General features: G+C 39.4%; 1 protein-coding gene across 3 annotated transcripts in view; it reads right to left on the minus strand.

Annotated features, from left to right (window-relative positions):
• The window catches only part of AR (androgen receptor), a 249,304-nt gene that overhangs the window by 30,144 nt on the left and 192,990 nt on the right, over nucleotides 1–26,170 (minus strand). For all 3 annotated transcript variants that reach the window (XM_066356118.1, XM_066356116.1, XM_066356117.1), the window contains one exon: nucleotides 14,019–14,135. In XM_066356118.1, coding sequence (XP_066212215.1) covers nucleotides 14,019–14,135 — 117 coding nt within the window. The remainder of the gene's footprint in view (nucleotides 1–14,018; nucleotides 14,136–26,170) is intronic.

Genomic DNA, 26,170 nt, shown 5'->3' on the forward strand with positions numbered 1-26,170 from the left:
TCTCCTGGTTTGTTTGAAGAGGAGCTGGCTGGGTTCTTTGGGAAGCTCCTCCAGGAGAAGTAGAAATGAAGTTCTTATTTGCCTAGTTTTTGTGGTCCAGCTACTGCCGTCAGCTCAGTGATGGGTCCTAGGCAGTGGCCCAGCAGAGTAGAGGCAACGGTAAACTCAAGAATTACCAAAATAACTAAGCGAAAATGACCTGAAGAGCCTCAGATAGGCAAAATGGCTTCTCATTCTAGGTAGCTCCTTCAACTCCATCAAAAAAAGTCTTTCCCTACAGCACACTGTGGAGACCAAGCACCTAAGCCTCGGTTTCCCTGTATCCATCTGAATCAGTGTCTGGATGCCATCATATAATCAAGAACAATCAAAAAGCACTCTGCTGGCCCTGGCCGGTTGGATCAGTGGTAGAGCGTCAGCCTGGCATGCAGGAGTCCCGGGTTCGATTCCCGGCCAGAGCACACAGGAGAGGCGCCCATATGCTTCTCCACCCCTCCCCCTCTCCTTCCTCTCTGTCTCTCTCTTCCCTTCCCGCAGCCGAGGCTCCATTGGAGCAAAGTTGGCCTGGGCACTGTGGATGGCTCTGTGGCCTCTGCCTCAGTCACTAGAATGGCTCTGGTCGCAACAGAGCAACACCCCAGAGGGGCAGAGCATCACCCCCTGGTGGGCATGCCGGGTGGACCCCAGTCAGGCGCATGCGGGAGTCTGTCTGACTGCCTCCCCGTTTCCAACTTCAGAAAAAAAAAAAAAAGAAAAAAAAAAGCACTCTGCTAACACCAAGTTTTAGTACAGAAAAGAACAAGTATGATACAAGTACATAAATGACAACTGCTGCTACTTCTAGAGCTAGTCCTTACAACCTCCTTGTGAAGTACAGAAACAGTGTTAGTCTCATGGGCTAGGCAGGGGTAGTCAACCTTTTTATACCTACCACCCACTTTTGTATCTCTGTTGGTAGTAAAATTTTCTAACCGCCCACTGGTTCCACAGTAATGGTGATTTATAATGTAGGGAAGTAACTTTACTTTATAAAATTTATAAAACAGAGTTACAGCAAGTTAAAGCATATAATAATAATTAGTTATCAAGTACTTTATGTCAGATTTTCGCTAAGTTTGGCAGAATAAATCTTTATAAAACAAGTTACTATAGTTAAGTCTATCTTTTTATTTATACTTTGGTTGCTCTGCTACCGCCCACCATGAAAGCTGGAATGCCCACTAGTGGGCGGTAGGGACCAGGTTGACTACCACAGGGCTAGAGTCGTCAACTAAGAAAGGAGCCCTCACACCCAACGTCAGAGTCTGTGTGGAGGGGCAAGAGCTTAAGCCCGTAAGGTTCAGATTCCAGGTGTTTCTAGGCTATTTACTAGATCTTTATAACTCTCATTTTGAATGAAGCAGGTCAGCCTTTCTTCAGCATCTGGTCATTTGAGATGTTTGTAGTTGTCAACCTGGAATTTTTCTAATATGATAAAGAAACACTGTTGAATAGCAACTTAAAGATGGGCTTGCCCCTTTCAGGCCTGACAATCAGATGTTTGAGTCAGGTCCTCTGAACGGAGGCAGCATACAAAATTGGGGAGAACAAGTTGCTGCCATATTGGATTGGGAGGTTTCTTGATTTCTTTTCCTACCTACCTATAAGACAGAGGTGAGGTGCGGTATGAAAAATTTTTACTTGCACTTGTCTTTTTCTCTTTCGTTTATCCTTTATTGACAAATATACTAACGAATATATATATATATATATATATATATATATATATATATATATATATATATATATATTTGTGTTTGCCTCTCTGCACACAGTGGGTAAGAATTAGGCAGGGGGTGGGGTGAGGGAGGATATAGAGGAAGAAAAGGGAGGTGGAATTTAACAGTCTCACTATAGACACTCAGAGCCCAACAAAGACTCCCTATTCAGTCTTCTGAATTTCTTGCAGCAGCCGAAGAATCCCATAATATTGCAAGCGTTATTACTCAGCTTGGAGATCAGAATGCTTTAAAATCAATGTCTGTGTGCCTAACAGCTCACTAATCAAAGCTTCCATGCTTCATTTTCCACCCTGGGGAGAGTCCTCAGTCTCTTTCAGTTTTATTGTGGCCAGCATGACACATTGCACTGTGTGGGCCAGGGCTGGTAACCTTTTGTCTTGGCTAACATCCAGATTTTCTTCTTAGGTCCAAATGCCAGGCCAAGTTTTCTGCAGGTGGTTTCTTTAGGACTGTTGCTTACATTTTTTTAATTGCTGACTGCTAAGGCTGAAATGTCCCTCAGTAGTCAATTTTCACTTCAGCCACAGAACCATTGGGCCAATGCAGGTATTAAACAAGAAAAAGAGAAACATTTCTATGCCTAGCTTAAGAGATCTCCAAAGTGTAGCAAAGATTAACTGGATTAATGAGAGTGGAACCTGGATCCGAAAGCGGTGATCCAGGGTAGCAACACCATTTCCAATTTACTTACTAGATATATTTCATCATGGAAATATATCAATAATAATCAATCTGAAGGTTCTACAGGTCTTTGGGTGGCTGTGTACTTTCTCCCTTACTTCTACTTCATACAAGCATAATCCTATAGAATGGGCAAAAGTCTCTAAAAAGTATCTTGCTCAGGTAAACTGTCTATGTATAAGTTCAGTATAATAGAAATGGAAAATGTTTTAAATACCTTTGTCATCTTAAGGAACATATCCTAGTGTGACCAGGTGGTGGTGCAGTGGAAAGAGTATTGGCCTCGGATGCTGGGGACCCAAGTTTGAAACCCCAAGGTCACCAGCTTGAGCATGGGCTCCCCAGCTTGAGCACGGGGTTGCTGGCTTGAGAGTGGGATCCTGTCATAAACATGACCCTATGGTCACTGGCTTGAGCTCAGAGGTCGCTGGCTTGAAGCCCAATGTTGCTGTCTTGAGTAAGGGGTCACTGGCTCAGCTGGAGCCCCCCACACTGTCAAGGCACATGTGAGAAAGCAATCAATGAAAACTAAGGTGCCACAACGAAGAGTTGATGCTTCTCATCTCTCTCCCTTCCTGTCTGTGGGTCCCTGTCTGTCTCTCCCCTCTCTTTCAAAAGAAAAAGAATATATCCTACAATTTATAACAACATACTTCTTAAATCAAAGTAAAATGTTTTCAAACAGTTCAAATAAAACTTTTCCCCCTGAATTGTTACACTTGGAAAATACTTACCTTTGTTCATATGACTTATTGTGTGCTGTGTACTTTCAGCTTTCTGCCTACTACTTTTGAAAAAATATTTCCTATGACATCATTTTATCCTTTCAAAAGCAATTGAGGGATTTTGAAGTGCTCACAGCAAAAGTAAACAACAATAAAATATTTCTGCTGCAATTACACTTTAAAAATTCAAGGATTTTAAGTGGAAATTTTACAAGTGAGACACTTACTCAAGTACACAATATGAGGCATCATCAGTTTTGAAGATTAGAAAAAATTAGTTACCTATAACCACAGTTCTCTAAAAGCATACTAGCAAAGATAGGCGACAACATATATTTGCTGCCCCAGATAATTTATTTTGAAGGAATTAAGAGATACAATCTCTGTCTCTCCGTTTACAAGTTCAGTTAATTAGAGAGAAGTATACCTTTTTACCTACAATGTGTAACCAGAAATGTATGTAATCAATGGGAGGATGGTGATCTAGGGTAGATTAAAGGGTGATTCTGAGACTGCAGGACAAAGAACCAGTATCAAAAGCCATACTACAATAGCAGAAAGAGGACAAGTCCCAGTGGTGACTGGGAGCACACAGACTAATTCTCATCCAGAAAAGGGTTTGAGGGCACAGTGATCTTTATTATATACCTGTATATACCAGTTTATTTCCAAATTGACTGTCATACAAGGAAGATTTTATTATTCTGATAGTATGGTTGGAGAAACTGAGTCTCAGAGATTTAATGATTTGCCCAAATTCATCAAGCTAGTAAGCAACAGAGCCAGGACTAGAAAAAAAAGTATCTATACTCAAGTCTATCACACTAACTTCACTATACCACAGTACTTCTTAAAACCAAAATTACAAAACAAAATACCAGAGGTTTTAAATGTCCAACAACAGAAGAATAGATAAAAAATGTGGTATATACAGATAGACACACACACACACACACACACACACACACACACACACACTGGAATATTATTCATCCATAAGGAAGACATCTTGCATTTGCAACAACAACAATGGACCTTTAGGGCATCATGCTAAGTGAAATAAATCAGACAAAGAAAGACAAATACTATATTACCTCACTTATATGTAGAATCTAAAAAAAAAATTAACTCATAGAAACAGAGAAAAGATTTATAGCTACCAGAGGTGGGCATTAGAGGGTGGAGAAAATGGGTGAAGCTAATCAAAAGGTACAAACTGAATAGTTATAAAATAATTAAATTTGGGGGTGTTATATACAGCCTGTGACTATAGTTAAAAATCCTGTATTGTCTATTTAAAAGTTGCTAAAAGTGGAAGTTCTCATCACAAGGAAAAAAACTTTGTAACTATGCATGGTTATATATGTTAACTAACCCTATTTTTATATGATATATAAAATCATTGTTATACACTTTTAAAACAATTTCATATGTAATTATTTCAATAAAAAGTGGGAAAAAACAGGTTGTACGTACTGAGTCTTATATTGTTTGTGTTAATTTCCAAGTTTGTGGCACAATCCTGCTCATGCCTCATCTGAGAATTGAGTAGGGGGAGTAGCACTTCTCAGAATTGATATTTACTACATGCATCTTCAACCTGAAAACTTTTAGGTCTCTAATCTTGAGAGTCAAAGGAGAAGGGAGAAAATTCTAGTAACTGAGTTCCATGTTATTCATTTTTATGATACTCTGCTACCTGCTGCCTTGTAGGTAGTGGGGATTCAATCAGTTGGGTAGGCAGTGGTATCCAAATTCTACAAATTTGCAATTTCTAGGCCTCCTACTTTAGCAATGAGGGTATCTGGTAGCTCCATGACGAGGTTCTGGGTAGATATCAGAATTTTGGTCAGAGAGTGCACAAAAGAACTGTTACACTTTAGTGAGAATGTTTAGATATCCAAATTATTTAGTGAACACTGTGTATGATGCTGGAAGTCATTTCATTTCTCAGAAATAATTTGTCTAGTATGATCCTTGGGTGCTTATGAGATGACTTGGGCAATAACACTGTTTTGATCTAGATTACATTCTATCCTGTGTGTATAATACTACAGACCCAACATGATTTACTTTAGTGGTTTTAGTAGCCTCTTATGTATACTCTTTGGGACATGGTGAGAGTGGTTTGCTCTTGATCATGAAGGCATTTTTTTTAAATTGAATCTATTGGGATGACATTGGTTAATAAAATTATATAGGTTTCAGGTGTATAATTCTATAATACATCGTCTGTACTGTGTGTTCATCACCCTAAATCAATTCTCCTTTTATCACCATTTATCCCCTTTATCCTCTTCTGCTTCCTCTAACCTTCCTTTCCCTCAGGTGTCAACAGAAATGATGGGAACCTAATCCAATGAACCAAGGCTGCAATATTAGGTGTTTAGAAAAATTTAATGATACAAATTTCTCTCTCTTTTTCTACATGGCCTACTACCTCTTTTTCTAAAATTTAAGCATTCAGCTATACAGTATTAATGCTATTACTAATTATCTTTAAAAACAAACATTTTTGAGTTTTTTTGGGTAGCTACCAAGTAGTAGGATAGAGGGATTGCTGGGTCATATGGTAACTCTGTTCTTAGTTTTTTGAGGAACAACCATACTATTTTTCATAGTTGCTATACCAGTTTACATTCCCACCAGCAGCGAATGAGGGTTCCACTAAGACATGGAAACAACCAAAGTGTCCTTCAATAGAGGATTGAATAAAGAAGATGTGGTACATATATACTATGGAATTCTACTCAGCCATAAGAAATTATAACATAGTGACATTTATGACAACATGGATGGATCTTGAGAACATTATACTGAGTGAAATAAGTAAATCAGAAAAAACTAAGAACTATATGATTTCACACATAGGTGAGATATAAAACTGAGACTTATGGACATAGATAAAAGTGAAGCAATTACTAGAGAGAGGGGCTGAGGAGAAGGAAAGTAAAGAGAAATGAATAAAATTGTCCCTCACCATAGCACGGTTCACTTTTTTGTGGTCTCACTATGTCATGGATTTTTAAATTGTATATACCTAATTTTGCATCACTGATTTTTCGCTATATCATGGGATTTTGTGATATACAGGTATCTTTATATACTTATTATTTTAATTATTTTTGCAGTAAAGTAAGCAAAATAAGTGTGTGAAAAGGTTAATAACAGTGTAGGAAAGGTTTATAGGAGTGTGGGGAGGGTTTATAAAACCTTAAAATATAAATAAATAATAAAATAAATATAAGGTTGCTACTTTGTGGATTTTCACCTATCGCAGGGGGTTTTGGAACCTAACCCCTGCGATAGACAAGGGACCACTTGTATACAGTAATAGAACATTTTTTACTTTGGGTGATGGGCACACAAGGCAATAAATAGTTCACATGCTATAGAAATGTACACCTGAAACCTATATTTTTCTATGGACCAATGTCACCCTATTAAATTTGATTTCTAAATAAAAAAATAAAAACAAGCAAACAATCAAATAAACAAAATCATATTTAAACATGTCTATCTCACATCATAGATCTTCAAATGTCTGAAGTCCAAACCTTTTAGCATAATAACCACATCTATTTTCAATGCAGTTTTAGCTGGTCTTCCTCATTTCCCAAGCTCTAATCACATTAAAGCACTTGCTATTCCTCAAACCCTTAATGAATTTTATATCTCCTTCACCTTTATTCAAACCAAGTCCTTTCCCTTGAGTGCTGTTTCCTGTCTATTTCACTCAACATTTTTTTAGTCATTCCTATTTAACCTTTAATATTAAGGCATATTCATTATTACTGTATTTCTCCCCTTATTTAATGTTTTGAAGGCAGGCATCATAGCATTATTCATTTCTTCATCTTCAGAATGCCTACCATTGTGTCTGGCACATAGTTGGAACTCAATAAATATTTTAAGTAGATAAACAGATGAGTGAATAAATGGAAAGGTGGAAGGATTATTTAGTTGGCTGGTTAAAAAAATGGATGGATAAATAGATGGGTGAATAAATGCTGTGAAACCTGTCTCCTGAAAAGCCATTCAACACTGAATCATCGTCTTGCACACAGGACAAGTGATCCAGAAATCTCAATACTAGGCTGCTTCTGAACATGGAGAGTGATGAAGTGGCTGGCGCCAAGATTGTCTTCCATGCTGGAAAGCAAAACATCCACAGCAATGAGATCATGGCCAAGGGTTCTCTGAGCCATCTTCCAAAGTAGAATTATAGAGGCTGTTAAAACTTGCGGATCTGTTATCAGGTTTAAGTCTCAGATGTGGAATTAAGTCTCAGTGTCCTAGTAGAAAAAACAATTCTCAAACACTATAGACTAACATCTGAAGAAAATGGTGCATACCTCAAATTCTCACAGGCTCTAGGGCTCTGTGTTTCTTTTCCTATTGTGTGGTTAGGTTGCTTCTATGAAAGCCTTAAGGGTCTACCATCTTCCTTGGTCCAGGAAAGGAGGGAGCAGCAAGGACCAATTCCACTTATTTAAGGCTGAGAACTGAGGAGTTGCAGAACACACACACACACACACACACACACACACACACACACGTCTGGGGAGGAACAGAAAGGGAAGTGAAAAGGAGGGAAGAGTCAAGGGAAAAGAAGTGAAGTAAGAGCAATTCTTTCTTTCTCACTCTATTTTGGAAACTCAGAGCACATCCTTGGGAATTGCAGAGAAAAGTGAGAGATGGCTCTGCATTTATTCTAACTATGGGCTGGGGAAAAAAAAAACCACAGCTAATGCCCTGGTGAGAAGGTCCTTTTCTAGACATTAACATTTATAACTATTTTCTTAAATGAAAAGTAGGCAAGGGGGTTAGATTTTTGAAGGATTTAACAATATATAATTTTTTTCAAAAGCAGCCAGAAATGAACCATGGACAAGAAAGGCCTATCTTTGACATGGATAGGCAGCTGAAAGACAGGAAGTAGTGTTTAAGGGAACCACCTTGACAATCCAGTCACCTTTAGGTTCCTTTCATAAACACCAAGAGGTGCTACAAATAAAGCAATGAATAGGTCGATATAGGCTTGGGAGCAGGAAGGAAAAGGTTATGTGCATAAAGGATTTCTGAGTTGAAGAGATCTCACAACCAAACAGTAGATGTAACACTATAGAATAAAATCAGATTAGAGATCTTGAGGCCTGAAGATCAAGCAGCCGTCTGTTGCAAAGTGCCAGCTTCTCTAAGATACTGGCCTCCTGCTGTCCACTCCATCAATGATTTACCTATCCAGTCTACTTTTAGACTCATAATATATCTTATTTTGGTGTGACATGAGATAACTAAAATTACTATGCAAGTTGAAGCACTCTAGTCTAGATTACCTATACTTCTGAAAACAGTGGATAGACAATCCAAAAAGAGAGCTGTTAAACATATAGTCCTGTCTCTGTGACTTCAGACATAAAATCATAAAATGGTAGTACCAGAAAGGTTCTTGGTGAAGCCCACTATGTCAATTTTATAATGGGAGACAAACCACAGGAGAAAGAAAAGACTTGTCCAAGGACACATTCCTAGTTGCCATTTTGGAATATATTATACAATTCAGAGCTGAGTAATGGGAAGAATAAAAGAAAATTATAAGAATTTTCTTTCACCTGACCAGGAGGTGGCACAGTGGATAGAGCATCGGACTGTGATGCGGAGGACCCAGGTTCGAGACCCTGAGGTCGCCAGCTTGAGCGCGGGCTCATCTGGTTTGAGCAAAAGCCCACCAGCTTGAACCCAACGTCGCTGGCTCCAGCAAGGGGTTACTCGGTCTGCTGAAGGCCCACGGTCAAGGCACATATGAGAAAGCAATCAATGAACAACTAAGGTGTTGCAACGTGCAATGAAAAACTAATGATTGATGCTTCTCATCTCTCTGTTCCTGTCTGTCTGTCCCTGTCTATCCCTCTCTCTGACTCTCTCTCTGTCTCTGTAAAAAAAAAAAAAAAAAAAAAAAAAAAAAAAAAAAAAAAAAAAAAAAGAATTTTCTTTCAAGGTGATCAAAATGCCTATGCTAAACCCAAATCTTATGAAAAAGGAAGTCTATTGCTAAAGTATCCAGAAGGGCCACTCTGTACTGATGCTTTCTTTTTTTCTCCATTGTTTGAGTTAAGGTGTGGTATACACTGAATTTGAAAGTTAACAATAAACTTACTTTTAGGCCCTGGCTGGTTGGCTCAGCGGTAGAGCATCGGCCTGGCGTGCAGGAGTCCCGGGTTCGATTCCCAGCCAGAGCACACAGGAGAGGCACCCATCTGCTTCTCTACCCCTCCCCCTCTCCTTCTTCTCTGTCTCTCTCTTCCCCTCCCGCAGCCGAGGCTCCATTGGAACAAAGATGGCCCGGGTGCTGGGGATGGCTCTGTGGCCTCTGCTTCAGGCACTAGAATGGCTCTGGATGCAACAGAGCGACACCCTAGAGGGGCAGAACATTGCCCCCTGGTGGGCATGCCGGGTGGATCCCGGTCGGGCACATGCGGGAGTCTGTCTGACTGCCTCCCCATTTCCAGCTTCGGAAAAATGAAAAAACAAAAAACAAAAACTTATTTTATTTAGAAATTAAATTTAATGGGGTGACACTGGTCCATAGGAACACACAGGTTTCAGGTGCACGTTTCCACAGCATGTGAACTATTCATTGTGTTGTGTGCCCAAAGGCAAGAGAATAAATGTAAAAATAAATGAATGGGACTATATAAAACTGAGAAGCTTCTGCAAAGCAAAAGAATCAACAACAAAATAAGAAGATAGCTAATCAAATGGGAGATGATATTCACAAACAACAGCTCCAACAAGGCGTTAATATAAAAATACATAAAGAATTCACAAAGTTCAGCAACAAACAAGCAAACAATCCAATTTAAAAAATGGGGAGAGGACCTAAACAGATACTTCTCCTTAGAAAACATACAAATGGCCAACAGATACATAAAAGATACTCATCTTCACTAGCTATTTGAGAAATGCAAATCAAAAGTACAAGAAACCATCTCACACCTGTTAGATTGGCATTATCAATAAGATAAGTAATAACAAATGTTGGAGAGGTTGAGGAGTGGAAGTTATTAACGAATTTAGCAAGTGTTTACAGCAGGGAAGCAAAGACTATATGCAAAAGTTTAGCAAAATGGAAAGGTTTGTTTTTCAAATAATAGTGTCTAAGAAGGTTCTTACAGACATGGTACTTGAACATAATATATATGATTTTCTTAATTACTAGAATCATCTCCAAAAAATCTTGGTGGTACTTTTGTATTGAGATAATCAAGAGTGACTTCTGGTGATGCTATGCTTGTTGGAGCTGTTACATACCATGGGGCATGACAAGTAACTCAGAATAAAAGTCAACTGGGCCCTGGCCGGTTGGCTCAGCGGTAGAGCGTCGGCCTAGCGCGCGGAGGACCCGGGTTCGATTCCCGGCCAGGGCACACAGGAGAAGCGCCCATTTGCTTCTCCACCCCTCCGCTGCGCTTTCCTCTCTGTCTCTCTCTTCCCCTCCCGCAGCCAAGGCTCCATTGGAGCAAAGATGGCCCGGGCGCTGGCGATGGCTCTGTGGCCTCTGCCTCAGGCGCTAGAGTGGCTCTGGTCGCAACATGGCGACGCCCAGGATGGGCAGAGCATCGCCCCCTGGTGGGCAGAGTGTCGCCCCTGGTGGGCGTGCCGGGTGGATCCCGGTCGGGCGCATGCGGGAGTCTGTCTGACTGTCTCTCCCTGTTTCCAGCTTCAGAAAAATGAAAAAAAAAAAAAAGAAAGAAAAAAGTCAACTGGAAAGTTCTATGACCATCCTTATCAGATAAATTATTAGTAACCTCACTGTCATAATAAACCCTCACATTTGTCTAGTATTTTGTCATTTACCAAGGATGTTCACATTTATGTCATCTGATTACCATTATAGGTCTGTGAGAGTGAGGCTTAGACAGGGGACAATAAATAATGGCAGTAGGCCTTTAATCTAGGTCTGCCTGACTCCAAAGAAAAGGCTATTTAGGCCCTGGCCGGTTGGCTCAGTGGTAGAGCATCGGCCTGGCGTGCAGGAGTCCCGGGTTTGATTCCCGGCCAGGCCACACAGGAGGAGCGCCCATCTGCTTCTCCACCCCTCCCTCTCTCCTTCCTCTCTGTCTCTCTCTTCCCCTCCCGCAGTGAGGCTCCATTGGAGCGAAAGATGGCCCGGGTGCTGGGGATGGCTCCTTGGCCTCTGCCTCAGGTGCTAGAGTGGCTCTGGTCACGACAGAGCGACGCCCTGGATGGGCAGAGCATCGCCCCCTGGTGGGTGTGCCGGGTGGATCCCGGTCGGGCGCATGCGGGAGTCTGTCTGACTGCCTCCCCGTTTCCAGCTTCAGAAAAATACAAAAAAAAAAAAAAAAAAAAAGAAAGAAAAGAAAAGGCTCTTTACATGACATCAGGAATCCTTGAATATGTAGACATTTTTTTTTTGAAATTTGCCAGCCTGAAGCTCTATTGTCTAGCATGGTGTCTTATACATAGCAGACACACAGTATATATTATAGAAATGGAATGGAGACAAAGTCAACCACAGCATTCTCACCTTTCTTTCATTATGTTGACCAAGCCCATTCAAAGTTGAGTATGATCAACTCTGTAAATGTATATAATAAGTCAATTTGTATATGTACCATACCACTCTCAACAAAAATTTATAGATTTATGTTTGCTGCTATGAGGAATACTATAATTTTACTAAATTATATCTTATACGTAGACTCTTTTTCAAAGGGGTTTACTGTAATCATATCATAGACTGCTTTATAATGGAGGGTTCTGGCTGAGACATGAAACTAATTTTAAGATTTGAACCTGCCTGAGCTGTGGTGGCGCAGTGGATAAAGTGTTGACTTGGAATGCTGATTTCGCACATATGGGAGTTGACGCTTTCCACTCCCCCCCTTCTCTCTCTCTCTCCTCTCTAAAATGAATAAAAATTTAATTAAAAAATGATTTGGACCCACATGTACAAGGACTTTGATTGCCATTAGACTTTATATATGCCCATCAAAGTGGACATACAATTCATATCAGCAGATGGAAAACCAAGGGTTTCTTGACCTATGACTACCATATTTTACACATAATTCACAGACAGCTAAATAATTGAGAATTAGGTGTATAAGAAATCTTACATGGTGTAGTAACATTCACTTGAAAAAAAATCCAAAACTAAACAAACTTCCTTTAGTGAGTCCCTTAGCTTTTCTTTTACACTCACCTGTTCCTGTCTTATTTTTTCCTCCTCACTACAAATTTGATTTATCTGGAGTAAGCCAAAGAAAGAACAAGGTTGATTTTTTTTTAGATATGGGAGTTTCATTTGATGTGGCTGCTTGGAAAACCACTCACAGAGCATCTGCCTGCAACGTTTGAGAACACGAGACACTACTTGAGATGCTTCTGTTAAAATCATCTCAAATTGAGTCAGGGTCAATTTATTTGTAGTACTTTGGTCTGTTTAAAGACAATTACTGGCAGATAAGGAGGGAAAGATATAGTTATCCACATGAAGACCCACACATGATTATAAAACAAGTTGGTTTTTATAAATAAACACACAGGCAGGTAAAGTATTGAGCATGCTGCAAAAAGCCCGAGATGGACAAGTGCTTTAAATTAGCCCTGAAAAGGGTAAGGGAGAGGGCAGGCTTCTAGGCATTTAGAGGGCAGTTTTCCAGGTTGATAATGAGTAATTAGGTATGAACCTACAGTTTTAACAATCAGAAACAGGCTTGTTTTGCCTCAAGTTCTATTTTGAAAAATAGACTAATGAGCTTGCTTTTCTTATGAAATGTGCATCTTTCTGAAAGTGGCAGGCAACAGAGAGGACTGTGGCATTAAGCATATGTAAACATGAAGAAATGAGGAATTTGTTGTGGGGGGATATAAGTGTCACCTAAGCCTCTCTGGAATGGTGATACTGTTCAAGATAGACACAGACTAGGGAACAGAGAACCTTATGATGGGGGGTCACCCTTGAAAGAACTGTATCTTCCCTTTGTTATGCTACAGTGCTACCCCCCAAAAATGCTTTTGGAAATGATCAATAGATTTGCAAAGAAAAGGAAATGATTGAAAGGCCTGCTGATCTCTAGGAAATGTAGGATAGGAAATTGGCTCTACTTGGCAGCCTAGTCATGGGCTCCAAAGAAAAGCAGCTTCTCTTTCCAGGTGGCCAGCCTTACAATGTCAGCAGCAGTTAACTGACAGAAATCATTCGGTGTTTAAGGCTAGCCTGTGCCTGGGTCATCCTGTACCTCTCATTGTTCGATGTCCCTTAGTTTTCTCAGCCTAGTCACCATTTAACAACATAAGTCCAGTAGCATTATGTCTGTCCCTGAGGATCCCTTCATAGTCACATCCACACTCACTCACCCTTGTATGTGTCCTGATACCTGCTTCACACCTCCTGCTTCTATGCTCAGCCAAACAGTGAGCTGTGGCATGGTTAAGGTAAAGAAAGGCACCAGCTGGCTCACGGCTATGTTGAATATGAAGGGGTCGTCAGCCTCTAGACCAGGGGTCTCAAACTCAACTCAGCATGTGGGCTGCAGAGCAAGATCACAGCCGTTCGGCAAATACAAGTAGGCCCCTAGGCTTACTTAATTTTATCTAAAATATTTTGAACTTCGTGGATTAGTCTGCGGGCTGCACAACATTGTTCGGCGGGCCACATGCGGCCCGCGGGCCACGAGTTTGAGACCCCTGCTAGACCATAGCTGCCCCTTTGGAAGCATCAAGAGGGAAAATCAGCTTTAAAAAGAGAAAAAGAGTATGAAGGAGGGAGGGAAGAGGAGAAAAAGGAATAAAAGTATCATACCTCCCAGAGTCATCCCCGCTTCATAGCATTTCCGGAGGCGACAAGATGGACAATTTTTTCTTCGGAATTTATCGATGGTGCAATCATTTCTGCTGGCGCACAGGTACTTCTGTTTCCCTGGGAGAACAAATATAAGAGTAAACAGCACTGTTAATAATTTTCCAGAGTTTCTCTCCTTAAGTATTTCTAGGCAGAAAGGGCATGAAGATATATCCTGCCAGATGAGAGAATTAGACAAAGAATAGCCCTAAAACAATTTGATCACACAGAATCTAACTATTAAATCAAGCGGATTTAACTCAGTGCTATACTGTTTGGTTTTCATAAGGATGAACAATTCAGGTCCTTATAATATCTCCTCTATCAGGACTACTGACTGTTTTTTGTTTTGTTTTGTTTTAACGAAGATGCTTTATATACCTTTACCAAAAACCCAAGAACACCCATGAGAAAATGAGCAATGGTAAAAATTGTCACTCCTTTAGCATGATACTGCAAAGACTTGGGCTCAGGTAATGTTTCTGCCTCCCAACTCCTGTAATTATGCATAGGATCATATTGCAACCAATAACATGTTATTTTTCACAATGTAAATATAAGTACAATTTCTATACAAGAGAACTCCATGGGTTTACCAATTGTTTTTTTAAATTGCTAGTGATCAAACTCCTTATCTTGCAGGCTATAAAAATCAAGAGATAAGACCCATTCTTTGTGAAGTGAATCACAGCAACTGAAAGAAAGTCTTTTGAAGTTACAACAAGAAAAATGATCGTACATACCTGGAGTTGTCACAGATACATAGAAACACACACACAAGCACACACAGATCTTCAGGATCACAGCTGCTCAAAGAAAGACATGGAGGTTCATTCAATAACTTTATTCAATACTTTGCCTGTTTTATACTAACATAGGCCTGGCACATAGTAGGCCCTCGTTAAAATTTGACTGACTGAATGAATGTACAAGTAGAACAGAGAGATCCATAAGCACAAAGAGCCACCCACAGAGACAGACAGAAAGCTTCTCATGCTTGTGGCCTTGCCCCAGCAGGAGCTCAAGCATCCCTTTACTCCTCCTCTTTCTGTCTCCAAGTCCCTGGTTGTTTTTCTCTCATTTACTGCTGTGCTTTCTTTAGTTTATAGGATAGACTGGGATGCTAGGGAAGATTCTTTTAGCTGAGCAGGATGGTCTGTGGCACAGAAAAAAGAGAAATTGAAGAGCAATGGCTGTATGATAGCAGGGGGAAACCCCAAAAATTTAGCTGCAGCTTGGCTTTCCTCTTCCTTCATTTAGCCCAAAATACGTAAACTAAGCACAGAAAACACTGATTATAGTAGGTTATTTTATGTAGAAGAGTCAGTAGTAACCAGGTCAGCAAAAGTTTCCTTTCCCTTACCTTCCTTCTTTCCTCCCTCTCTCCCTCCTCTCATTCCCTTTGTCAAAGGCCTCCTATATTGCTGGGCTTGAAGCAACTGTTAAAAATCATTCTAGTCCACCCTTGCATTCCAAGAATGAGTTCTAGGGAGGTAGTGAGTTGCCTGAAGAACAATGAGTTGAAGGCCCCTAAAGGGGAAAAAATCAGTACCATGTAATAGGCACCTACCACGAATGAGGCTTGTGTTAGGAGTTTAAATATGCCACATAAATGAAGCACCTCGGTAGTACTTTGAGGTAGATACTATTATAACTTTCCCTTACCATAGAAGAAGATAAGTCTCCTAGGCCAGTAATATTTCTACCATAATACAGGATTCTATGAGTATAAATAAAATTTGCTAACAGCTTTTTCTCTGCTGCAAACCAAGGACTGTAATGGCTGCACGGAAAACATGGTGCTACAGGTGCCATTCAGCTGATGAGTGTCAACTCCTAGAGTATAGGCCCTGTATCCAATTGCAGTGAGTTAAATTTCAGTGCTATGAATATATTAGAACTGCACACCCTTACGGTAATGGTGCTGCTTCAATCCTCAAGCCTAGTTCATTACATTGATTGGTGAAATAAGGTTAAGTTATTTGAAGGGATTAGGAAATATATTTTGGTAGTTAGAAAACATTCATGCGAATGTAAAGTACAGCAAGTTAGGAATACTTGACTTCTTTCAGGACTCTATATCCAAAGGAAAATATTGGCTACTAGACCACAGTTTGCCAAAACATGGTAGTACGGCCAGTGGAATCAGGCTCTTAGAGGATTTCCAAATTCCACTTTTGAAAGGTAATCATCCTGTGAATGAGGAAAGATACAGTGGGGGAAAAATGAAATTGCCTTTTTTAAAATTTGGAACCCAAGGCCCTGGCTGGTTGGCTCAGTGGTAGAGCGTCGGCCTGGCGTGCAGGAGTCCCGGGTTCAATTCCCAGCCAGGGCACACAGGAGAAGCGCCCATCTGCTTCTCCATCCCTCTCCCTCTCCTTCCTCTCTGTCTCTCTCTTCCCCTCCTGCAGCCGAGGCTCCATTGGAGCAAAGATGGCCCGGGCGCTAAGGATGGCTCTGTGGCCTCTGCCTAAGGCACTAGGATGGCTCTGGATGCAACAGAGCAATGCTCCAGAGGGGCAGAGCATCGCCCCCTGGTGGGCATGCCGGGTGGATCCTGGTCGGGCGCATGCAGGAGTCTGTCTGACTGCCTCCCTTTTTCCAGCTTCGGAAAAAAAAAATTGGAACTCAGATCATTTTCTAGTTATGGTTCATACCTTGTACCAGAGTGCTTTTTGGCCTAAACCAAGGTGACCTAAAACTCAGATATATTTTATTATTTATCCAGAAATAAGTGCAAAACCAAGTATGACAAATGTCATTGCATATTAACATTTACTTGGCCTCTCTTGTGAGCCAAACATAGTACTAGGATTTTTTAAATCATATTTTTCAATTACAGATTACATTCAATGTTATTTTCTATTATTTTCAGGTGTACAGCATCATGGTTAGACAAATATATATTTTACAAAGTATTCTACCCAGTATTTCCAGTACCCACCTGGCATCATACATAGTTATTACAATATTATTGACTCTATTTCTTATGCTGTACTTTACATTCTCATGAATGTTTTCTAACTACCAAAATGTATTTCCTAATCCCTTGACCTTTTCCATCCAGTCCGTAAACTTCCTTCCCTATAGAAACCATTAGTCTGTTCTCTGTATCTATGAGTCTGTTTGTATTTTGTTTCTTCACTTTGTTCTTTAGATATCATATATAAGGAAATCTATGGTATTTTTATTTGAGTAAATTACTTCATTTAATCTGGCATAATATTGTCTAAATATACCCATGCTGTCATAAATGGTAATACTTCATTCTTTTTATTGCTAACTAATATTCCACCGTGAAAATGTACCACAGCTTTTTTTATCCACTCATCTACTGATGAACACTTGGGTTGCTTCCATATCTTAGCTATTATAAATAATGATGCAATGAACATAGGGGTGAATATATTCTTTCAAATGGGTGTTTTGGGTTTCTTCAGTTAAATCCCCAGAAATAGTATAAATGTGTCATAAAATATTTCCATTTTTAATTTGTTTAGGACCCTCCATACTGTTTTCTATAATGACTTCACGAATCTGCATTCCCAACAATCCTGCATGAGAGTTCCCATTTCTCCATACTTTCATCAAAAGTTGTTTATTAATTTATTTATTTAGAAATTAAATTTAATAGGGTGACATTGATCAATAGTTTTCAGGTGAACATCTCTATAGCATTTGAACTGTTGATTGTGTTGTGTGCCCATCACCCAAAGTCAAATCATTTTCCCTCACAATATATTTGCTCCTCTTTATACCCTTACCTCTCCTCCCTTCCCCCTGATAACCACTTTACTTTTATTTGTGTCCATGAGTCCTTGTTTTATAGCCTACCTTTGTGGGACATATATTTGGTCCATTTTACTCCACTCAGCCCTGGAAACCACTTCACTTTTATATACCCATGACTCTCAGTTTTATCTCCCACCCATGCATGAAATCATATAGTTCTTAGCTTTTTCTGATTTGTTTTACTTAGTATAATGTTCTCTAGGTCCATCCGTGTTGTTGTAAGTGGAAATATGTCATCATTTATTATTTCTCAGTAGTATTCCATTGAATATATGTACAACATCTTCTCTATCCAATCCTCTATTGAGGGACACTATGGGTGTTTCCATGTCTTGGCAACTGTGAGTAATGCTGCAATGAACATGGGGGTGCATTTGTCTTTACGTATCAATGTGTTCAAGGTTTTGGGATAGATACCCAGTAGGAGAATTGCTGGGTGATATGGTAATTCTATTCTTAATATTTTGAGGAAGCACCATATTTTCCTCCATACTGGTTTACTAGTTTGCATTCCAACCAGCAGTGAATGAGGGTTCTTTTCCTCCACAGCCTCCTCCTCAACACCTGTTTTTACTTCTCTTGTTGATAATTCACTGGGGAACAATTTTTTTTTTTCATTTTCTGTTGCATGAGGTTTTAGAACTGTTTCTATATATTTCTGCATCGCTGATTCCAAATCTGAAATCCGTTTTTTGGTGTATGCTCTATTTTTTATGCAATTTTAATTTATTTTTATTAAAGTTAATGGCATGCATTGGTTTCTAAACTGGAGTTAAAGGGCAACGGCTCTTGGATTGAACATAACCACAAAGCAATTAATGTTTTACAAACATCACTTTTACATAATTGTAGTTGTCTTTAAATGTAAAAAATTAGTATCTGATAAAAACACCCTCTTATTTTGTTCTAAGATTGAATCATGGCTTCTTCAAGTAAGCGTAAATGTAAGAATAGTCCTGACACCTTCTGTAACATGTGGCTGTTACACACTTCAACCTCAAAGGCACAATATTTCATCATTTGTGACACATGCATATATTACCTATTTTCAAGTTCCCCTTGGCAATCAAGACAAGAATTGGGCTCCTCATATTGTGTGTCATAATTGTGAGGAAATGCTTCATGACTGGACAAAAGAAAAATGCAAAGGAATGCCTTTTGATATTCCCATGGTTTGGCGTGAACCTAAGGACCACATCAGTGACTCTTATTTCTGTCTGATCCATACAAAGGGCATCGGCAAAAAAACCCGGCATATGATCGCATATCCTAACATTCTTTCAGCAATACGACCTATCCCACACTCGGAGACACTCCCGGTTCCAGTTTTCAATGGTTTTATTTCTTCTAAGGACAAAGAAAGAGAACATGGTGATCAAGTGTATTTTGATAAGATGCATGAGGAAATGAGTGCAGCATCTGAAGAGTCTTCTTCTGATGCCAAGCAGTCATTAACACCTCAGCAGTTTAGCCAACCCGAATTGAATGACTTAGTAAGAATGACATAAAAATTGTTCTCGACATTCTGAAGTATGAGGAGCATAACTGAATCATTTGTGTGGATCTTAAAATGGTAAATTTCCTGCTAGGAAAACAGAGAGGTTTCATGAAGTATCCTTGCTTTCTGTGTTTGTGGGACAGCCGAGCTTAGGAGAAACACTGGACACAGAAGGAGTGGCCAAAATGTGAAGCTCTGGAAGTAGGGATGCAAAATATTGTGAATGAACCTGTAGTTAATCGAGACAGGATCATTTTCCCCCCACGTCACATCAAACTTGGCTTAATGAAGCAGTTTGTTCAGGCTTTGAATAGAGAAAGTGAATGCTTTCAACATATTATTTTTGCTTTTTCTGCCTTGTCTTTCGAGAAGATAAAAGCAGGTGTATTTGATGGACCTCAAATTTGAACGCTCATACGTGATGAAGAATTTGCCAGGAAGATGACCAAGGAGGAGAAAGCAGCATGGCAGTCTTTTGTGGCAGTTACAAAGATCTTCCTTTGCAACAAAAAAAGCAGAAAACTATGAACTTCTGGTTCAAAGGATGGTGTTGGCTTTCTGTGACATTAGATGTAACATGAGTGTTAAGATTCACTTCCTGACTCATGAGAGTGACATCAGAGAAATGGCACCGTGAGGAGCATGACCGACAAATCTCCCCAAAAATTCAACAAGATCTTCAACTAGAGACAGAAAAATCAATCCTTGGAGCCTCCAGAAGTTCCACACTAAACGCAAAGGTATGATCGAGCGAAAAATTGACTAAATATATAATCAACCCCGAAGGAAATAAGATGAAGGAAGAAACACTCCACCTTCCTCACTAACCTAAATAAAGGCTGCTTTCACTGGGAACTGAGAATATAGGAACTGAAGTGGGCATAGGGTGTGAATAGTACCAGGCTGCAGCAGAAACGTCCGAACCAGGCTGTGGCACGGACATCCAAGCTGAGGAAAAACTGTGCTTGTGGCAACCCAGTCAACACAAGCTAACATTCGTGCCAAATCCAGACAAAGAAGGCAATTGGGGCAGCCATCGGCCCTGATCTCCTGGTCAGCGAGCGCAGATAGGGGGTGAGAGATTCCTCCTAGAATCCTGAGAGTGGGTTCCCATGTTACCAGACAGAGGGGCAGAGTCAGAGGCCTTTGTGTGGGCTGAAACCAGAGTTTCAGGGTCGCCCCTGTGCCCTGAAGAGCAGCACGCAGGGAGTGCAAGGGAGCAAAATTCTCTATGCTTGAACTTCTCCCAGTGGCCCAGGTGCCGCCTAACCCAGGGAGAGAGGCAGTCGGCCTGATATCCTGGTCGGAGAGCGCAGATAGTGGGTGAGAGATTCCCCCAGGAGTGGGCGCCCATGTTCTGGACAGAGAGGCAGAGTCAAAGGCGTTTGTGTGGGCCAAAACCAGTGTCTGGGGGTCACCCCTGCGCCCTGAAGAGCAGTGTGTGAAAGTGAGATTCCCTACACTCGAACTTCTCCCGGCGAGTGGGATGCCTCACCCAGCCATACAATCTAACAGACCCATGAAGAATTAGCTTAACCCACAGTCCGCTCGCCTCCCAACTGACCTATGCGATCCTAACTGACAAAATCTCTCTAGGCAGAGGCAGCAGCATCCCTATAGCTGGATTATCAGGCTACTAATTCAGGAAGGAAAGACTAGGAGAGAGGTTCCGGGAAAACAGACTATCTCATTGTCAGAGCCTATAAATGCTAATGAGCCTCGACTGCCAATGAGACTGAAGCCCAATATATGACATCGCCATAGACACTTATCAACTGCAAACCTCTACCTAAATGTGCCACAGGGGCAGAACACGAGGTACAGAGTCACCGACCAGGAAGAGGGAGAGAAAAGAAAAAGCAAGAAGATAACCTCTCAAAATCAAGAATAATCCACAGACTTTATAACCTATCCCATTTTTATTATATTTTTTCATTTGTTTCTCTTCTTATCTTGATTATTTTCTTCCTCTTCCAATTTGGTGGTTTAATTCTCTGCCGGTCTTACTCTCTCCTCTCCTTGAACTACACTACCCATAAGTGTTACATCTCCCATTATCTTTCCTTTCTTCTTCCTTTCTCTCTAAGAGGGTTGCATTCCACAACCCTTAACTCTCTCTCTCTCTCTCTCTCCTTTTGTTCTTTTTTCTTTTTTTGTGCGTTTTCCTCTTTCTTTTTTTTCTCCCTCTATATTAGTTTCTTCTTTTCTCCTTTACTTTTCCTCTCATTCAATCCTCAATCACAAACAAATTATTTTATTTGGGACTCAAATTATTCTTTATGGTACTTTGGGGTTTTTTTTTTACTTTGCTTTTTAAACTCACTAGCAGTGCTCCCAACCCTGGCTCTCCATTTTATCTAGTTTTTGCTCCACTAAATACAATAGTAATTTTAATTTTTTTCCCTTTTTCCTGTTTCCCTCTTATTCCTCTCATTATATTCCTTAGTCAACCATCACCTAAAAGCAAATCATTTTATTTTTGACCAAAATTTTTTCCTTTTCTGCATTTTGTGGGTCCATACCCCCTTTTTGCCCCTTTATCACTTCTCCCCAACTCAGGCCCTCCATTATACGTAGTTTTTGGTCTATTTAGCACAATATAATTCACAGTTCACCACAAGATTTTCTCAATAAGGAGGGAGAGGAGAGGAGAAAAAAAAGGGGGGGAATAATAATTTTTAATTTTTTTTTACTTTTTATTTTTTTAACTTTTTATTCTTTATTAATTCTCATTAGTACTATCAACACAACCACCCTCAGATGCCATTAAGGAAAAGGAAATTGAATATCATGGATACAAAAGACAGAGAGGTAGCACAGACAGATGAGGAAAAATCTATGGAGAAAAATTTTAATATATTGGAAACCTTGAAGCTAAATGACAGAGAATTTAAAATAGAAATCCTAAAAATACTCAGAGACAAACAAGAAAACACAGAAAGGCAATTTAGAGAGCTCAGAAAACAACTCAACAAACACAAAGAATATATTAACAAGGAAATTGAAACTATAAAAAAATCAGCCTGACCAGGCGGTGGCACAGTGGATAGGGCACTGAACTGGGATGCGGAGGAGCCAGGTTCGAGACCCAGAGGTTGCCACCTTGAGCACAGGCTCATCTGGTTTGAGCAAAGCTCACCAGCTTGGACCCAAGGTCGCTGGCTCAAGCAGGGGTTACTCGGTCTGCTGAAGGCCCACAGTCAAGGCACGTATGAGAAAGCAATCAATGAACAACTAAGGTGCTGCAATGAAAAACTGATGACTGATGCTTCTCATCTCTCTCTGTTCCTGTTTCTCTGTCCCTGTCTATTCCTCTCTCAGACTCTCTCTCTGTCTCTGTAAAACAAAACAAAACAAAACAAAACAAAAAACAAATCAAACAGAGATGAAAAACTCAGTTCACGAGCTGAAAAACGAGGTAACAAGTTTAGCTAATAAAACAGGCCAGATAGAAGGTAGGATTAGTGAAATAGAAGACAAGCAACTTGAGGCACGAGAGAAGAAAAAGACTCAAAAATTAAAAAAAAAAAAAGAGAAAGCCCTACAGGAATTGTCTGACTCCATAAAAAAGAATAACAAGAATAATAGGTATATCAGAGGAAGAAGAGAGAGAAAATGGAATGGAGAATATATTCAAACAAATAATAGATGAGAACTTCCCAAGCCTGTGGAAAGAACTAAAGCCTCAAATTCAAGAAGCAAACAGAACTCTGAGTTTTCTTAAACCCAACAAACCTACTCCAAGGCATATCATAATGAAATTGGCACAAACCAATGACAAAGAAAAAACTCACAAGGCAGCCAGGGAAAAGAAGAATACAACATATAAAGGAAGGCCCATTAGATTATCATCAGATTTCTCAACAGAAACTCTACAAGGTAGAAGAGTGTGGACCCCAATATTTAAAGTCCTGAAAGAGAGGAACTTTCAGCCTAGAATACTATACCCATCAAAGCTATCCTTCAAATACAAAAGAGAAATAAAAACATTCACAGATACAGAAAAGATGAAGGAATTTATCATCAGAAAACCCCCACTCCTGGAATTACTAAAGGGGGTTTTCCAACCAGATACAAAGAACAAAACAAAACAAAACCACAAGTAAAAGCTTCACCAAGAACACAATAAAACCAAATTTAAACTGTGACAACAAAAAAAAGGGGGGGAGAGAGGACGGAGATTAACAGTAGCAAAGGACAATGGAGTGCAAAAGTACTCACAAAATAGTGCACTACAATGAACAGGGTAGGGACACTTTTTATTACATAATGGTAACCACCCTTGAGAAAACCACCACAAAAGCACATGAATTAAAAAAGATAGCAACAGAGGAAAGATGTATGGCATACAACCAAACAAAAACAAAGCATAGAAAAACAAAAGAGAAGAATCAAACAAGACACAAAATTAACAGAAAGCAATACATAAAATAGCAATAGGAAACCCACAAGTGTCAATGATTACACTAAATGTAAACGGATTAAATTCACCAATAAAAAGGCACAGAGTAGCAGAATGGATTAAAAAAGAAAATCCAACTGTATGCTGCCTACAAGAAACTCATCTAAGCAACAAGGATAAAAACAAATTCAAATTGAAAAGCTGGAAAACAATACTCCAAGCAAATAACATCCAAAAAAAAAAAAAAAAAGCAGGCGTAGCAATACTCATATCGGATAATGCTGACTACAAGACAGGAAAAGTACTCAGAGACAAAAATGGTCATTTCATAATGATTAAGGGGACGCTAAATCAAGAAGACATAATGATTCTTAATATATATGCACCAAACTAAGGAGCACCAAAATATATAAGACAGCTACTTATTGACCTTAAAACAAAAACTGATAGCCTGACCTGTGGTGGCGCAGTGGATAAAGTGACAACCTGGAAACGCTGAGGTTGCTGGTTCAAAACCCTGGGCTTGCCTGATCAAGGCACATATGGGAGTTGATGCTTCCTGCTCCTCCCCCCTTCTCTCTCTCTCTCTCCCCTCTCTATAATGAATAAATAAAATCTTTAAAAAAAAATTAAAAAACAAAAAAAACAAAAAAAACAAAAACTGATAAAAATACAATCATACTTGGAGACCTCAATATGCTGCTGATGGCTCTAGATCGGTCATCCAAACAGAGAATCAATAAATATATATTAGCCTTAAACAAAATAATAGAGCACCTGGATACAATAAACATCTACAGGACATTTCACCCCAAAGTGACTGAGTATACATTTTTCTCCAGTGCACATGGATCATTCTCAAGAATTGACCATATGTTGGGCCACAAAAATAATATCAGCAAATTCAGAAAAATCGAAGTTGTACCAAGCATATTTTCTGATCATAAAGCTTTGAAACTAGAATTCAACTGCAAAAAAGAGGGAAAAAACCCCACAAAATTGTGGAAACTAAACTACATACTTTTTAAAAATGAATGGGTCAAAGAAGAAATAAGCACAGAGATCAAAAGATATATACAGACAAATGAAAATGACAATATGATATATCAGAATCTATGGGATGCAGCAAAAGCAGTGACAAGAGGGAACTTTGTATCACTTCAGGCATATATGAACAAACAAGAGAGAGCCCAAGTGAACCACTTAACTTCACACCTTAAAGAACTGGAAAAAGAAGAACAAAGACAACCCAAAACCAGTTGAAGAAAGGAGATAATAAAAATCAGAGCAGAAATAAATGAAACAGAGAACAGAAAAACTATAGAAAAAATTAATAGAACAAGGAGCTGGTTCTTTGAAAAGATGAACAAAATTGACAAACCCTTGGCAAGACTTACCAAGGAAAAGAGAAAAGAATCATATAAACAAAATCCAAAATGAAAGAGGAGAAATCACCACGGATATCATAGAATAATATGAAAAACTTTATCCCACTAAATTCAACAATCTAGAAGAAAATGATAAATTCCTAGAACAATACAACCTTCCTAGACTGAGTCAAGAAGAAGCAGAAGGCCTAAACAGATCAATTAGTAGGGAAGAAATAGAAAAAAAAACTATTAAAAACCTCCCCAAAAATAAAAGTCTAGGCCCAGACGGTTATACTAGTAAATTCTATCAAACATTGAAAGAAGATTTGGTTCGTATTCTACTCAGTCTTCCAAAAAATTGAAGAAGAAGCAATACTTCCAAACTCATTTTATGAGGCCAATTGTAACCCTTATACCGAAACCGGGCAAGGACGGCACAGAAAAAGAAAACTACAGACCAATATCTCTAATGAATACAGATGCTAAAATACTAAACAAAATACTAGCAAATCGAATACAACAACATATTAAAAAAAATAATACATCATGATCAAGTGGGATTCATCCCAGAATCTCAAGGATGGTTCAACATACGTAAAATGGTTAACGTAATACACCATATCAACAAAACAAAGAACAAAAACCACATGATCCTATCAATAGATGCAGAAAAGGATTCGATAAAATACAACACAATTTTATGTTTAAGACTCTCAACAAAATGGGTATAGAAGAAAAATATCTCAACATGATAAAGGCCATATATGATAAACCATCAGCTAACATCATATTAAATGGCACTAAACTGAAGGCTTTCCCCCTTAAATCAGGAACCAGAGAGGGTTGTCCACTCTCTCCACTCTTATTTAATGTGGTGCTAGAGGTTCTAGCCAGAGCAATCAGACAAGACAAAGAAATAAAAGGCATCCATATCGGAAAAGAAGAAGTAAAGGTATCATTTTTTGCAGATATGATCCTATATATCGAAAACCCCAAAGAATCTACAAAAAGACTACTAGAAACAATAATCCAATACAGTAAGGTTGCAGGA

The sequence above is a fragment of the Saccopteryx leptura genome, chromosome X (assembly GCF_036850995.1).
Source record: "Saccopteryx leptura isolate mSacLep1 chromosome X, mSacLep1_pri_phased_curated, whole genome shotgun sequence".
Taxonomy (NCBI): Eukaryota; Metazoa; Chordata; class Mammalia; order Chiroptera; family Emballonuridae; genus Saccopteryx; species Saccopteryx leptura.